This window comes from Myxocyprinus asiaticus, chromosome 29 (assembly GCF_019703515.2).
Source record: "Myxocyprinus asiaticus isolate MX2 ecotype Aquarium Trade chromosome 29, UBuf_Myxa_2, whole genome shotgun sequence".
NCBI lineage: Eukaryota > Metazoa > Chordata > Actinopteri > Cypriniformes > Catostomidae > Myxocyprinus > Myxocyprinus asiaticus.
Window position 1 is genome coordinate 32604470 of NC_059372.1, and position 16936 is coordinate 32621405.

At 37.1% G+C, this 16936-nt stretch overlaps 2 protein-coding genes across 4 annotated transcripts in view; both read right to left on the reverse strand.

Moving 5' to 3' along the window:
- The window catches only part of LOC127420260 (forkhead box protein P1-B-like), a 120539-nt gene extending 114605 nt beyond the window's left edge, over nt 1–5934 (reverse strand). Inside the window, exon 1 of the mRNA XM_051662341.1 lies at nt 5806–5934. Within this exon, the coding sequence (XP_051518301.1) occupies nt 5806–5934 (129 nt within the window). The remainder of the gene's footprint in view (nt 1–5805) is intronic.
- Nucleotides 1–16936, reverse strand: part of LOC127420231 (forkhead box protein P1-B-like) — a 57891-nt gene that overhangs the window by 33142 nt on the left and 7813 nt on the right. For all 3 annotated transcript variants that reach the window (XM_051662301.1, XM_051662302.1, XM_051662303.1), the window contains one exon: nt 5806–5948. In XM_051662301.1, the coding sequence (XP_051518261.1) occupies nt 5806–5934 (129 nt within the window). In that variant the 5' untranslated portion in view covers nt 5935–5948. The remainder of the gene's footprint in view (nt 1–5805; nt 5949–16936) is intronic.

Consider the following 16936-nt stretch of genomic DNA (forward strand, 5'->3'; position numbering starts at 1 on the left):
GTAAGAAACAAGTCGATATTTAAACGTTTTTAACTTTAAATCGGCGCTTCCGTCCATGGCTCTGATGCATTTTGAAATGCTGTTGTAAATAAGCTCCACTTCCGAATTCTCGTGTGAACTCACCGACACGCTTACGTCACACTTCATATCGGCTGCTGGCAGGAAGCGTTTTTTAAAAGTTAATAATGTTTTAATTATCGATTTCTTTTTTACACAAACGTATCGATTCCAGAACATGTTTTAAAGTTTAATCATCAATTAATTCTTAGAACTTTTAATAAGTGAAAATATAACTTTTTAATGTCATTGGATTTCTTTTTTTTGCCACACTTTTATACAACAGCTGTCTTGCTTGTGATAAACTGATTAATTATTGTTATTATTATTACAGAGAATATTAAATGTTACTATACAGTTGTAATATATTTGTATGAAGTTTTTATTTAATTTCTTCAATTTCAAGAATCTAGATTTTATTTTGAATCGTGCTTTTATTATGATGTGTGTTTTTTGCCGGAAGGTTCACTTTCCCGGATAAACAGTTCGCAACATGGTCCAGTGTGATCATTGAAGACTTTTAAGTCACATCTGAAATCTCATCTGTTTACACTATCCTCTGAGTCTGACAAATGAAATGTAGAACACAGTTTTTGAGTGTTTGTGTTTTAGACTACTGGTGTTTGTGAATGTGGTAATTTTGAAATGCTTTAAATGTTATAACTGTGAAGCACTTTGGTAAACTCTGTTGTTTTAAATGCGATATAAATAAAGTTGAGTTGAGATCAAATGCTGTGATTTAATTATATAAATATATATTTTACATGTGTTGTGTGGTTCACCGTGGATTAGTGCTCTGCTTTGTCATCTCAAACAACATGAATGATTCTCAATGTCTGTGGAGTTTCTAGTGGATGAGCAGTCGGATTAATATATTAATTTAAAGTACACACCTCATCCACAGTAAGACTGCAGCCTTCAGTGGTTTAATAAATCACACTAGGATGTCACTTGGATTAATTGTCCATTTCAGTGTAAAAGCAGCAGCAGAGCACGCGTTCAAAATAAGCCTGTGAGCATTTTAAAGCAGTCGTGTGTCAGTCATATTGCACGCTGATATAGAGTCGGTGCTTGGTACTACCGGTACTGAAGAAACACTGGTATCGTTACATCTTTTTTTAGTATCGACTTGGTCCCAAAGTACCGATACTTTTGACAACACTAGCCCCGATTTACTTCACAAAATCGAAGAATGAATGGGTTTGATGTAATTTATAACAAAATCTGCCCAAAAAAAAAAAAAGAGGTGTTTTTTTGGGCAAACTTTTAGGAAAACTTCTAACCGGCTGCTAAACACCTTACTGCCATTGGTCCACTTCATCAGTAAGGTGTGACCTGGAGCTCCACCTACCTTGACGCCGACAGCTTTTGTTTACATGTTCAGTCAAGTTCAGTCAACAAGGACACACCGGCATGTAGAGTTATTAGCGAGCTGGTGCAAATTTACTTACATCTGTACGATTGTTCGTTTTTGCTTATGGTAATTTTCCAAGACCATGACTTCCGATTTTTTTTTATTTGTTTAATTAGTCTACAAAAGGAATCAAATCTACTCAAATACTCTTAAGTGCCCATTCACTCATGTGCCATCATGTTAGCATATTAGCGTCATGAATTCAGAATGTAAACTAGAGAAATTAAAACATTTTCTACTGCATAAATATTACTTTAAATCAAAATCGAGTGGTTAAAACAACATCTTTTACTGACTTCATGTGAATTCTACTCTTAGAATGAGGTTTAAAGTCATTGATAACACATTATTAAGGTAGATGTAAGTAGTGGTCAACTGATATATAGCCGAGGCCGATAAATCAGCTGATATTCTGACTTTTTTAATTTAATTCTCATCGGCCGATACATTTTCCTGTTTGGACGATTTTTTTCTTGAGGGCGCTGAAAATCGCCTACTTGCATGTGAAGCGACTGAGACATGTAAATGACCAGTTACGGTTCGTTTCGTTGTTACGTGCATCGTGTTACTACAATAATAGACCGGTGTGCAACACAGTGTCATTTAAACGGCAGACCCGTTTGAGCTCATAAATGTTAAAGTGCTCGCCTGTTTCATTCTCCCTCTCTCTCCTCAACAGTTCCCTGCAACTTTTAACACTCTTGTCTAATGATAAAAAGTAAAATATAAATAAAACTAATATCATTTATACCATCTGCTAAGATGCACATATCTTGTTTAAACAGATGTAATAAACCAACCTCACACAACTTGAGCAGATCCAGCATCCTGTGGAGTGCTCATTTATTTACTTCTAAAGCATGTATTCTAACAGCCTCTCATCAACAGTTTCCTGTAACTTTTAACTTTTTTAATGATGAAAGGCAAATATTAATAAAAATTTGATTACCTTTTGCAAATATGCAGATATCTCATTTAAACAAATATAATTCACGAACCTCACGAAAATCCAGCATTTTCTTCCCGTCGAGCGCTCATCTAATATCTTCCTCTGAAGCGCATATTCTATCAGCCAGAATCAAAACTTCAGGATCAGGATCAAAAGTTCCTCTGATTCACAAATCATGGCAACAATCCAAGCAGGCGATCCAGGCTGTTTAAACTGTCAGGAGATTGCTGCTGCTCGCTGTATCCGCATTAGCGTGTTAGTGCAACCAAAGTCTTTCTAGCAAGTCAGTCCAGTGTCGGCCATGTCTGGAACACTCTCGGGAGGCTATTTCCAGTCATGACAGTGCAGCTCCTATCTACTTGAATGGGGAAAGTCCAAAATCTCCAAAACGGTTGGTCAAGATTAAGATCAAAGGACATATTTCAAATCAGCAGTAAAATCTGACAACACTTGTATCATAAATGGTGCTTCTTTACCCCAGATTACGCAAAAAAAAAAAAAAAAAAAAAAAAAAAAAGCAATTTTCCCAGCATTTATAGCTAATGCGCATGCACGTTCTCGAGTTTATTGACAGGCGATGTCTGTCTCTAAAAGGTGATTGGCTCTTTTACCTGTAAGGCGGGACTTCCTATCTACATCCATTGACCGTTGGCTGCAGTTGGGTTAATTTCTCCCATTCATTTTAATATAAGTGGCCCATCTCTGCTAAATAGACTCTGGTGCAACATCAAGGTAAAAGCACTTCACGTGTGCTATAAGTAATTATCTTATTCACTATGCACTGTATGTACAATTGGTTATATTCAGTATTTTTTTTAGTAAATGTGATTGCTAAATGTGGACATACCATCCATGGTTGCTGGACTACTGTGTGTACTGTTATTTCCTTCTTACTAATATATTAACAATTTCTTCATGTAAAATAAATTACTAAAATTTGATCACTAAATAAAAATCAGAAGAAACTGCTATCTACCTTTTAAAATGCAATATTTTTTTAGATTCTTTTTTACAAAGTTTGTGTGAAATTGAGTAAATAAAGTGCTAAATAAGAGTTTCATTTTTTTTGCAATTTTATGTTTATGTTATTTACTTTATTAAATTGTGTGATATATCGGCATTGTATCGGCAACTTTGCTCTCTGGATATCGGCATCGGCCAACCACTACATGTAAGGTACATTTACATGTTGCATCCTCATATTTAAATGATCCTCTAAATGCCTCCTACAGCAGTGTGGCAGGAGTATGAATGTTTGCAAACAGTATACCATTGCTCAACTGTTTTGAACTTCATTTTACCTCTGAATGAAGAAGAACTTCTCTGGAAGTATATCGGGGGCCTTTAGTGTTCAGTGGAAAGAAGAAAGTCATATTTGTTTTGAACAACATGAGGGTGAGTAAATGATGACTGAATTTTCCTTTTTTTTTATTTGTTTATTACTATGAGTGGACCACAGCATTACAATGATGATTGTCAGCTATTTTATTTTATCAAAACTGGCTGAACATGCTACTATAACAGTCACACATTGTGTAATGCAAGTGTATTGTGGAGGATTCAACCTTTGACTCTACCAACAACAGTATTTCCTTTGTGATAGGATCCTATCACACATTCCTCAGAAAAATATCAAACAGTAATATGCATATGGAAGAACATTAGGATAATTCTTTTAAAAATATTTCACTGTGTTCCTACAACTTTTGACCAAAGAATGACTTTTCTATGTCTTTTCTAAGTCATAGATAAGTATTTTTAAAAGTAATTTAATAGAAATTGCACTGAAATAAATAAATAAATAAATTTTAGCCAACAAAATATTTGAGCAGATCATAGCTAGAAAAAATTATATTCACTATAGAAATGTCCATACATTTTCATTATTTCTCCCAGACTGGGAAAACCATAATTATCAAGTTCTCCAGAACAGTGGGAACCTTGAATCTAAACCGGCCCTGCATTTCAATACACCTGTACTTTTGAAATCGAAAACAACAGTCACAAAAACAGTCGTCAGGAAACGGTCATCGTAAAGTAAATAAACCAGAACGACACAGCAGTCGAACTCAAAAGTTGTTGAAAGGAACATCGCTCTCCCTTGGTTGCTTTTGTCTTACTTCCCCTATTGTGAGGCCCACCAGATAGAATCAAGGAAAGACTAATGCAAATAGTGCATGCAAAAAATATCCACAGTGCTGGGACCATCCTCTCAGATATGACCTCTTACACCTCGGAAAGGTCAAACATCTGGCCCTGTGGAACTCCCCAATTCAAAAAAAGGGTGGAGAGACAAGCAAACGGATATGGGAAACTTCAATAGAATAGTGTCAGGGAAAGCAGACAGATCATGTCACAGTAATCATTGGGAGAAGAAAATTATATAGCAGAGAGAGTTTACAAGATCTGATTTTTTATTTTATTTTATTTTTTTATATGGAACCCACAGCTGTCTGGCCAATATTCAAAAGGCTGCGGGCGAGTGCGGTGATATCATACATCTGGAATCTGAGCATGAAGCATTGGAGCAATATTTGGGTACTCTCAGCATGAATCTCTGTTACTTAGTGACTGTTCGGTCGCAATGTAGCATGTGTGCCTGTTTTGCACACAAGATACAGGGAGAGAAAAGCTTTGGCTCCATAATGACTTTTAGTGACAATGTGAAAGTATTGATGAGAAACGGAACTGAGCTCACTGAGCTCACTTCTGATTCACCTCAGAAAACACATGTCAACGATTTCAAATGAATGATTAACCCTCACATTAAAACAAGGCTGTGTCATCGATTGCTCAATCTTTCAAATGGGCAACAAAGCTATTGTGCAACAAATGTTGACTTTGCTATGAAAATTTAATTGCTTTGAGAAAGTCTTTCCTGGAACACTGCCTAAATGTCAGCCTTTAAAATATAAACGTGAAATAGGCCAAGTCATTTGTGCACCACTAGCATCACCATACAATGGGCACATCCAAAAAAATGTTTTCATGAGCACTCTCACCATCTGCCACTGTTCGGCCAAACAGGTCATCCTGTCACAAACGTAGACCATTTGTTGAGCCAGTGTTGCTGTGTCAGGCTGGTCGGGATGCTCAAACAAACAGAGCAATGTTTTGATACCACCACAAATGAACAATATTTACACTTTTCAATGGATTACTTGCAGTGGTATATTAAGCTGGAACAGGAAAAACCATATTAACAGAGGTAGACTGATTAATCTGTGTTGATAGTTACTTTTTGGACTTATTGGTTATCTGCATAAATCTATGCCGATAGTTGTTTTTTTGTTCCTCCATGTTTCTCTGTGGCCGACGAGAGAGAGTGTTGGCGCTGACTGCTAGTGTAATGTGTTTGAGTAAGAAAGAAACTGAAGGCACTCACTTGTGTTTGCAGGATCTGGGTTGTGAGTGACTGTGACGAAGAATTTTCTCTCTTCTCACTCTCTGTGCTCTGACATTCCTGCCCAGCTGGACTGCTATTGGTTGTTTGATCAGTCTTGGACTCCAGCATGTCGGTATGACAACCTGAAATACACAAGACTGTCAGCAAAACAGCAAAATTATTTGTGACACACAAAAGTGTCCGTCATGCTTTGGCAACCCTTTTTCTTTCTTTTTTCCCATACACATGATATAGATCTAGACACAGACTAGATCATGACAAAACATGCGTGCCAGTAGAACTGACATCACAAAACAAACATTTTTGTTTGTACTACTCACAAATATAATAGCTGCAATATAAACAAACCCTTCAGAGAATTTGCAGCATCTGAAGCCAACAAACATGTTTAATGCCACACACTCACAAAAACAAGTCATACTGATGGATGTCTTAGATAAGAGTAAAATTTTGCAGCCAAGATTCAATTAAGCCTTTAGAAAAGGAGTTACAATGCTAACAAAGAACTACTGTTTTACAACAGCACAATAGGGTGACTCACAAAATTTGTCAAGAAGATGACAAGTTCACTTTTGACTCCAAATCAAAAAACAAATAAACTATATTTTGCCTATAAAAAAAAAAAAATAAGCCTATTTTTTAGGGCCATTAAGATTTTTTTTCATTGTGACATTGTTTTCATGACACTTTAGACCCCAGTTCCACGGTTTGTACAGTTGCTTAAGAGTTCAGAGTGGATTTTAGCACACATATACATGGTTGCTAGGGTGTTCTGGGTGGTTGCTAGGGTGTTCTGGGTGGTTGCTTACTGGCCCAAGTCAAATGAGTGCCAAGTCTCTATAATATTCATGTCCCTAGATAAGCTAAAGTCCTTATTTCAATGTAAATCTATGGGATTTTCCCATAGTCCGACTGCTTAGTTGGCATGAAATCAAAATTGACCCTATTTATTTTATTAACGCATGATACTGGTCTTATTGTGAAGGATTCATCCATGCATATTTTCTATTTTATAAAAAAAAAAAAAATGTGACCTCGTAAACTTTCATCAAATTTCCATAACTTGCTCTTACGGTGAAATGACTGACTCTTCTCTACTGGTGTGTGCAAGAGGTAGTCAGTTTTAACTCCGCCCCTTCAAAAGTCTTGTAAACAAACTTGACGTCAAAGCAGCTAATGCAGAGGTGAAGTGTATTTTCGGCTTCCCCCCGAAAAACTCACGTTCCTTTCCCCAAACTTCCTTGGTTACGGGCCAGCTGGCTTGAATTGACATTTTGAAGGAGGAGGAATAACGGTGAATTCGCCGTTGTGATGGAGACATTTCACGCTTGAACTGCTGAGGTGATCACTACTGAATCCAATGCGACTCGGATGCCTATGGAGTGTATTCATATTTTAAAATGCAGATATCTTGGGATGTACAGCAAGAATAAGTGTTTTTTCCATTTATATTTACTGTATTTTGATTCAAAAAGTTAAAATATTGAGATCTTTTACTCGCTCGTTCTTCAATGGCTACAGCCTCTTCGTAAACAAAGACCGCAATGTGCTATTATCAGTGTGTTGAGATTGCTTAAACTCCCAGGTAACCGGCTCTGGCTCGAGCAGCATGGTGGAAGGGGGTGTGTGTTTATGTCTGTGTGTCGACTGCAAACTCGCATTCAGATCCGCCTCCACTCCGGTCTGCAACGCCCACTTTTCACAATCCAATCAACAGCCAATGGATAAACTTAAGTCCCCACCCTACATTTTTTTCTTGTTCGATAAACTGTTTCACTCTGAAATACGTCACAATACAGAAGCTAGGTCAGTCACAACTTCCGCTTCATGCCATCTTTAAGACGCGGTAACACCTAACTTTTCACAATGAAATTCCGCAGGTGAAGGTGGCGTGAGCGGACGTTGAGCGTGTGTGAAACCAGCAAAAATAGCTGTCAAGCAGCCTCTTTTTAATGCTGCACTTTATACTCTCTTTAGACTTAAGTTAAAAAGAAACACACCGCTAAAGTGATATCCTTGTCCACTGTGAATATTCAGTGTTGCGGTGTACGACGCACCGCCCACACAGAGTTCACTACCAAACCAAGCAACTTCCCATTGGTCGACAAGTTCCCCCTTATAGGCATTGCTAATAAAGAACAGTATTTGCTGTGCCAAGCAGCAGATTTGTTGCAAAAAGTTGTACCAAGACTGAAGTGAACCTTCTATGCACCTTGTCTTTGACTAGGGAGTCTTTGGATGGACAGAAATCGGTTTAAACAATCAATATCCTGCTTCTTCCTTTCTTAATTTTGGCAAACATCTGTGTGAAACAGCCTGATCGCATCAGTGTGTTTACAAAAAACTGACACGAACAAAGAAAACATTCCTTGCCGCCTGATACAATCAGCAAAGAGAAAGGCCAGAGTACTAACTGTGGCTCATTTTTAGTATCACAGATGCTGGTTTAATAACTTAAAGAAAACACATTACTAATTTATGCACAACTATGCTAAGCAGGTTCTTATGGCAATTGGTGTAACCTGTCTCCTTGTGTTTCATAAAGCTTAAAATAACCCATTTAGGACAATGTAGCTGTGTGGGCAAGTGTTATTTGTAGTGTCATCAATACAGTACAGTACATTTTCTTTTCACCCAATCCTAATCACATTAAGAACACTTAACTTCATAAAAACATGGTTCTTTCAATCCCAAACACTTAAAGACAATTACAGAGCTCTCCTTTCACTGGCTGCACATTTTCACCGGTTTGGACATGGTTAAACACTCTCCCACACAAGGAAGCAGGGGCCGATATTTGTTAAATAACTGATTGCCACCATGACTACAGTAAACACTGGGTCCCTGGGCTTGGTGTTTATTAACAAACACATCTTCCTTCTGGAGTCATTTAACATTAACCAGGTGGTACGATCTGCAGATCTGGCAGGTGCCATAATAACACAGGGAGGGCCTTATGTAAACAGCTGGGAAAGGGCGGGGGAACGGCTCAAAAAGCAACACAGCTAGAGTAAACAGCGAAGAAAATCTCTAGACAAACAAGCAACCCCTCTCCTGACATGAATGTGAACCAGAACAGAGCTCGTGGGACTTTAGTGCTTGTTATTTAGTGCTGCTAACACAGCTGATGCCTGTTTCGGCTGGCAGAGAGTTTTTTAGTTTAACAGAGGACGATAACGCCAGATACACACCAAGGACACATTACAAATTGGTGTTAGAGGTGAAGTTGATTAGGTCCACAAAACAATTAGTGAGCAGAGGATTTACTAAACATGGAAAGTTTACAAATTTGCTTTCATATTTATATTTCCAATTGTAAGTTTATATTTCCCCTGAACAAAATAGTAGATAAACTAGTCTAGGCCTATTTCAAATGAATAGATCAAAAGTTTAAAAGCTGAAATAATGTCACACCCATTAAACAAGCTTTGTAGTTGAAAAGGGGGTGTGGAGTTATCACAGCAATAGGACAATTACATTTTGACTGTATTGTTTGTGAACTATTTTGTCACTAATTCAACAGAGAAATGTGGTGTAATATCAAACGTAAAATCCACAGATACCGTGCTTCTCATATACATTATGCAGTTACACACTGGAGAGAATATTAACCATTACAAATAAGTACTGAAAAGTGTCAAAAGTGAGTGCTTTGTCAGTGTTTTGCAGGGTCAAAAATGGTCTTCTGTGGTGGCTGAAGTACATCTACACACACACACACACACACACACACACACACACACACACACACAATGCATTTATATTTTTATTTTTTTACCTAACTGCAATTCATTCATATTTAATACAGGCTAAATGTGTGGTTGCATTTCATGTTTGTGTCAAATAAGTTATTTTTTTGATCATCTAAGCATCTAAATATTTAGATTTTCCGATGCATCGCGATCTTCATTTCAACGATCTCGATATTGATTCTCAAATCCCAAGATCGATGTTTTACTCTGTGCGCACCACTTTACTACAATGAGAGGAAATCACTCGCATTAGCAACCAAATTTCGCTCTTTGCAACTAAAAATGTATATATTTGGCAACCAGCTGGTAAATGTTTACATTTCACTCACTAGTAACTGTGTAGTATAGTGGTGGAGTATTCAGCAGCGAGATCCTTTCACAGCATGTTAATAGTAAAAGTTGTTCCGTGTAATGCGTGTCCAAAGACAAGATCCAGGCGACTCATTTGTCTCTGCAAAATGTCTCTTAATACCCTCTCTATTCTTTACAGTCAGTTGTTGATCAAAAACAACAAAAAATACACATTTATTTTCATTTTAAATCTAATAATGCATGGCACAAATGAGCCATTTGAGTCTCTCTCGTTAACATGCGTTCATCTAAAGATGCTCTTTACAGAAATGCTGTTTTTTGTTAAAGAGACAGTACCGGTTTTAGCACGTGTTCAACAAATCAGAACAAAAACTTGTTAATAGTACAAATTATGCTATTAAACAATAAACATAAAACAAACATTTTTATATATGAAATATAATATCTTATTTATTAATTGAATAGGTTACACTTTACAATAAGGTTCCATTTGTTAACATTAGTAAATGCATTAGTTATCATGAATAAACAATTAACAATATATTTGTTACAACATTTATTAATCGTTGTTAATGTTTATTAATAAAAATACAACTGTTCATTGTTAGTTCATAGTGCATTAACTAATGTTAACTAATACAACTTTTGATTTTAAAAATGTATTAGTATATGTTGAAATTAACATTAACTAAGATAAATACTTAAGTATTGTTCATTGTTATTTCATGTTAACTAATGTTTTTAACTAATGATAACAAATGGAACCTTATTGTAAAGTGTTAGCATTGAATATATGGATTTGTTCATTTTTAAAAAGCCAAAATGTGACCAAAATGATGGAAAACTAATAAAATATAATTTGTAAAATGTATGTTTTCGTAATGTACCTAGTTAGATGGTCCCCTGTATAAATCACAGAATTAGCTGGGAGAGAATTTCTTTAATATATAAGCAAAAGTGACATTATAACTGAAATTTACCCATATGAATCCATATCGAATCGAAGGCGTTTTGCGACAATTTTTCCTAATAGTGCGATTAAACTTTGCAAGACGTTGCACTGGTGTGACTACAAAGTTGGTACAGAGTTGTTACTGTAGACTTTGTCAGTTTGAACCAGTCTGGCCATTCTCTGTTGACCTCTCTCATCAAAAAGGTGTTGGTGCCAGATGGGCTGGTTTGAGTATTTCTGTAACTGCTGATCTCCTGGGATTTTCACACACAACAGTCTCTAGAATTTACTCAGAATGGTGCCAAAACCAAAAAACATCCAGTGAGCGGCAGTTCTGTGGACGGAAACGCCTTGTTGATGAGAGAGGTCAACAGAGAATGGCCAGACTGGTTCGAACTGACAAAGATAACCGCTCTGTACAATTGTGATGAGAATAAAATCATCTCAGAATGCTATTCTGAGATACAGGTTGGCGCTGTTTTGGCGGCACGAGGGGGACCTACACAATATTAGTCAGGTGGTTTTAATGTTGTGGCTGATCGGTGTAAGTACTAAAACACCCTGTGTAACTAGTAAGTGGATTACGAGGTAATGTAACTGGTCCGTGAATATATGAATCATGCAAGAATCAGTGGGTTCAAGAGTGTATATTCTGCCAGTCATAGGCTGCCAACAGCCCTGTTTGCTGTGTATAAATGTGCTGGAAATAACAGCAAACTGCCAATCAGAACCAGTGTTGGCAAGTTTGACTGTTTAAAAGAAAAGCTAATGCACATTTGTTTGGGTAAAACCTTACTCCGTTGTCAGAAACAAAAGCTAGTCAACAGTGTAACTGCTGGAGAATGTTGTGTGCACTTGGCTATACAAATTCATGTTTATTTGACTTACACTGGCATCTATGTGCGCAGATGATAGCCCGTCATCTTATGAAAGTTCCTTTACATTCCTAATGCCTAATTTTCCCATAAACACAAACTATAGCAGACAAGCAACACAAACATGAGGATTTTAGGGGAGAGGTGAAGCCTCCGAGGACTTCAAATGTCAGGAGGGAAAACATACACCAACCTGAAGGAATGCCTTTGAAGTCTCAATGAGGAGTTATTGATACATAACACAAAGTGGAAGGGAAACCACAACCATGAATGCACAGAATCTCCGACAGAGTTTAGCTCATTTTAAAAATGTAATCTTAGGCGTTAGATTGTTCTTGAAAGGTGACATTGCGTTAAACGTCAGCCCTTCAGATGTGAGATGTGGCTCTTTGACTGAATTAAGAGTAAAGATAAGAGAACAAGTAATGGGCTACACAAACAAACAAATCAATAAATTCCAAGCCTCAAACCAGCTCAGTTGCCATGACAGTAAACAGTTAATAGTACAATAGAATATTCCTGTATAAATAAGGCAGCGAAAGCATGTGGGATCAACAAAATGGTTTTCATTGTGTAATTATGACTAGGTCTGTGGATGGTGGGACTTGTTTAATGCAATGAAACATCAAACCGGACAAATAATATGCACAGGCACGACTGTCTAATGATGTTAACTTCTATGTCGGGTATCGATAGAAAATTAATCAATTTGCCCAAATAATTATAAAAAGAAAACAAACGCAAATGGACTCAGTCAACCTATTAAATCCCCATGTATCTATTTGTGCTTTTTTCCTCAGCAACTAGAGAAACAGAAGCCAGTTTATCATTAGACAACCTCAGGCTATTCTGTTACAGAAAATTACACTGAAACTGAAACTTAGATTTTAAAATACAAGCAAACACCTTTTGCACAGTCTCAGAATGAATCACTCAAATAACTATTTAAAAAGGGGGCACAACATGTGGAGGAAATAAAGCTCCTATTTCAGGAAGATGTTGAAAAAGAGTCCAGTAAATGAAATTATGTTTGGCTAGCTAAATATATTAAACAAAATATTTACAATGAGTGACGCACTGATACAACATTTGTCCTCTTTTGTAATGCAAGTTATTGCAAGACTGACACTGCAACATCTGCATATTCACTGTTTTATGCTTCATACAGCCTATGTGTCTTACAATAGGAAAACAACACTACTAAAGTAAAGAGCATATCTACACAATCTTTATACATAATTCATCCTCAAACAAGCCATGGAAATAAGTTTAGTTTCTTATTTCACAAATCATCTCTATCTAAAACTTAATATTGCATAGCAAACTATGTTGTAGATGGCTAAACAGATCAAGCTGTTGAGAGCAGTTGGCAGAGAGGAGTTGCTAATAGGACTATGTACAGTTGAAGTCAGAAGTTTACATACACTTAGGCTGAAGTCATTAAAACTCATTTTTTAACCACTCCACAGATTTCATATTAACAAACTAATTTTGGCAAGTCGTTTAGGACATCTACTTTGTGCATGACAAGTAATTTTTCCAACAATTGTTTACAGACAGATTGTTCCACTTTTAATTGACTACAACACCAATTCCAGTGGGTCAGAAGTTTACATACAGTAAGTTAACTGTGCCTTTAAGCAGCTTAGAAAATTCCAGAAAATGATGTCAAGCCTTTAGGCAATTAGCACCTCTTTGCTTGACACTGACATCATGGGAAAATCAAAAGAAATCAGCCAAGTCTGGTTCATCCTTGGGAGCAATTTCCAAATGCCTGAAGGTACCACGTTCATCTGTACAAACAATAGTATGCAAGTATAAACACCATGGAAACATGAAGCTATCATACCGCTCAGGAAGGAGACGTATTCGGTCTCCTTGAGATGAACGTAGTTTGGTGCGAAAAGTGCAAATCAATTCCAGAACAACAGCAAAGGGCCTTGTTAAGATGGTGGAGGAAACAGGTAGACAAGTATCTATATCCACAGTAAAACGAGTCCTATATCTCGACATAACCTGAAAGGCTGCTCAGCAAGGAAGAAGCCACTGCTCCAAAATGGCCATAAAAAAAGCCAGACTACAGTTTGCAAGTGCACATGGGGACAAAGATCTCACTTTTTGGAGAAATGTCCTCTGGTCTGATAAAAATGTAACTGTTTGGCCATAATGACCATCGTTATGTTTGGAGGAAAACGTGTGAGGTTTGCAAGCCTAAGAACACCATCCCAACCGTGAAGCATGGGGGTGGCAGAATCATGTTGTGGGGGTGCTTTGCTGCAGGAGGGACTGGTGCACTTCACAAAACAGATGGCATTCATGAGGCATGGGCGCCTGCAGGATTTAATCTGAGGGTATGCACAGAAATCTGCCATAGAGGTCTGCACGGGCCTTAAAATGAAATCCGAACCCGAGACCCTACCTGGCCCGAACGATACCATTAGATTTTAAGCCCGAACCCTAAATCGCTTACTATCTAATTTCTTCTCCTAGCAAGTACTGTTGCAATAGGCTGTATTTTATGTAAGCATATAGGCAACATTGGTAACACTACTGAAACTGTAAACATACACAGTTTTAACAAGGCACAGCAGCCCCTTTGTACACTAGAGCAGGAGGGAGAAAAAGTAGGGATGCACCGAAACAAGCTTTAGGCCTGCATAAACTTACAGATACAAATTATGCATTTTCTTTTTTAATTTTTCTGGATTCCATGTCAAATGTTTTAATTAAACATTTGATCAAATTGTGTTTAATCAAATAAATACTGTACAGCTTCAATCAAGTGAAAATATAATAATTTGCAACAATATAGAGCCATAATAATATTTCAACAATAATAAAATATATTATATTTGGTTAAAAAAAAAAAAGAAAAGAAAAGACATGCAGAACAGAACTTTACATTATTAATGACAACATTAAATGAAAACAATCTGATTACCTGAGGCAAAAGGCTGCCATGGCTGAATCACAACATGCTGATATTCAGTACACTTGCTTTTGTGATATTGCTTACAGATAATAACACTAATAATATAACCATTTAATAATATATTATTGTTATTATGAGTATTATTGCGACTACTTTGAATATTACACGTTTATACAGTAGTAATATTTTTCTGTCGTAATGTCTTCAATTTCACACATCTGGTTGAATAGAGCGCTTATTTCAGCAGGACTTTTATTTTGAAAGACCTTTGAAGTACTTCCTGTTTGTGAAGGGTTCGTTATATCAAGCTTCCCGCGACTCGCAAGATGAAATCTCCAAGCTGCAACAGTGAATTTGAGAGTTCACAGCCGATTATACTCTAAACACACTGCGGCTCTGCAGATGGATACTATTGGACACACTGCATGAAAATAAAGCATTAGTAGTGTGTGTTGTGTTTGTGTGTACGCCTGCTTGTGTGTGTGATGGAGATGACAGAGCAGAGCCTCTCATTCATTCTGTGGTGCGCATGTTAAATTCTCCTGTTTAATTATCACACTTGGCCATATCGAGACTTTTTTTTATTATTATTTTCAAATGGTCTTTGATTTCATTTCAAAACTCTCACATTACATTACATTTTGCTAATGGCAGCATATTTTAATATGGTACCGAAATGAACAACAAGATGATATCGTACCGTTTTAAATTTTTTGGCATTGCGATATTTCGTTAGTATAGTGAAATGCACGGTATACCAAGCAACCCTTCTATGTAGTACAGTGTATGGTGTCTGGATGCATAGCTCTATTTTTTGAGAGGTTTCTCTGAGATAATGGAAGAGGCAGCCCTCATAGAATATCACATTTCATAGCTAGGCTATGAACGCAAGACAAATTACACAGATACACAAAACCACAGTGTACGGCCAAGCAAAGATAGGCAGACTACATCACTGAAATTGCAGGGCTAGACAATATTATCTTAAAATGTGTGACAGGCATAGTAAGGACATTAGTTTGCTATAGTGCCTGCTTTTCATTCAGGTGTACTACTATGTAAATACACTTTACTGGGATGAAAATGCTGTGGTTTCTACTGGGGGAATGCATATCATGGTGATGCAGACTTGTCAAGCATTTATTACCGAGTTCATTCAAAGTTATTAAATTTTACCAACAGTTTGAGCAGGATAAAACTAATGCTAGGGCTGAAATTCTAATTTATGCCAAGAATAAAACAAAATGTGATGAAATAGGCCTAAAATTGACTTTCAGGCAATTTAATTATATCTTATGGAATAGATGACCTGTAGGTTTTTAGTACATTGTATTGAGTCCATTTATATATATTATATTATATTATATTATTTATATATATATATACACACACACACACACACACACACACACACACACTGTATATATATATTATTTTATTTTGTTTTTGCTTTAATGACCTAGGCATAACTACAGTAACGCCTTCCAAATCGGTCAGAAATCTAGGGGTAACCATCGACAACAGACTAAATTTCACAGACCACATCTCAAAGACTGCAAGATCATGCAGATTTACACTCTGCAATATCAGGAAGATAAGGCCCTTCCTCTCTGAACATGCCACACAACTGCTTGTCCAGTCACTTGTCATAACTAGATTGGACTACTGTAACGCTCTCATTGCAGGCCTCCCTGCATGTGCAATTAGACCCCTGCAAATGATCCAGAATGCAGCAGCACGTCTGGTCTTTAATGAACCAAAGAGAGCGCATGTTACACCACTCCTTGTCTCTCTCCACTGACTGCCGGTTGATGCGCGTATCAAATTCAAGGCTCTGATGCTGGCATACAGAACAGTCACTGGGTCTGCTCCAGCATACCTAAAATCATTTATGCAGAGCTACGCGCCCACTAAAAGCCTGTGGTCGGCTAAGGAACGTCGCCTTGTTGTACCAACACAAAGAGGCACCAAAACACTTTCCCAGACTTTCAGCTTCATCGTACCACATTGGTGGAACGACCTTCCCAACTCCATCCGTGAAGCTGACTCACTCTCTGTCTTCAAAAAATGACTAAAAACACATCTTTTCCATGAGCACTTAACCAGTCATTAAAAAACAAATAAAAATGTTTTTCCTGTTGCACTTTATTCAGTTTTGAATACTATTCTGATGCTAGTGAAACTTTGTAATACAGCACTTTTCATACCACTGTCTCCTAAGATGATTCACTTATGTTTTCCTCTTTTGTAAGTCGCTTTGGATAAAAGCATCTGCCAAATGAATAAA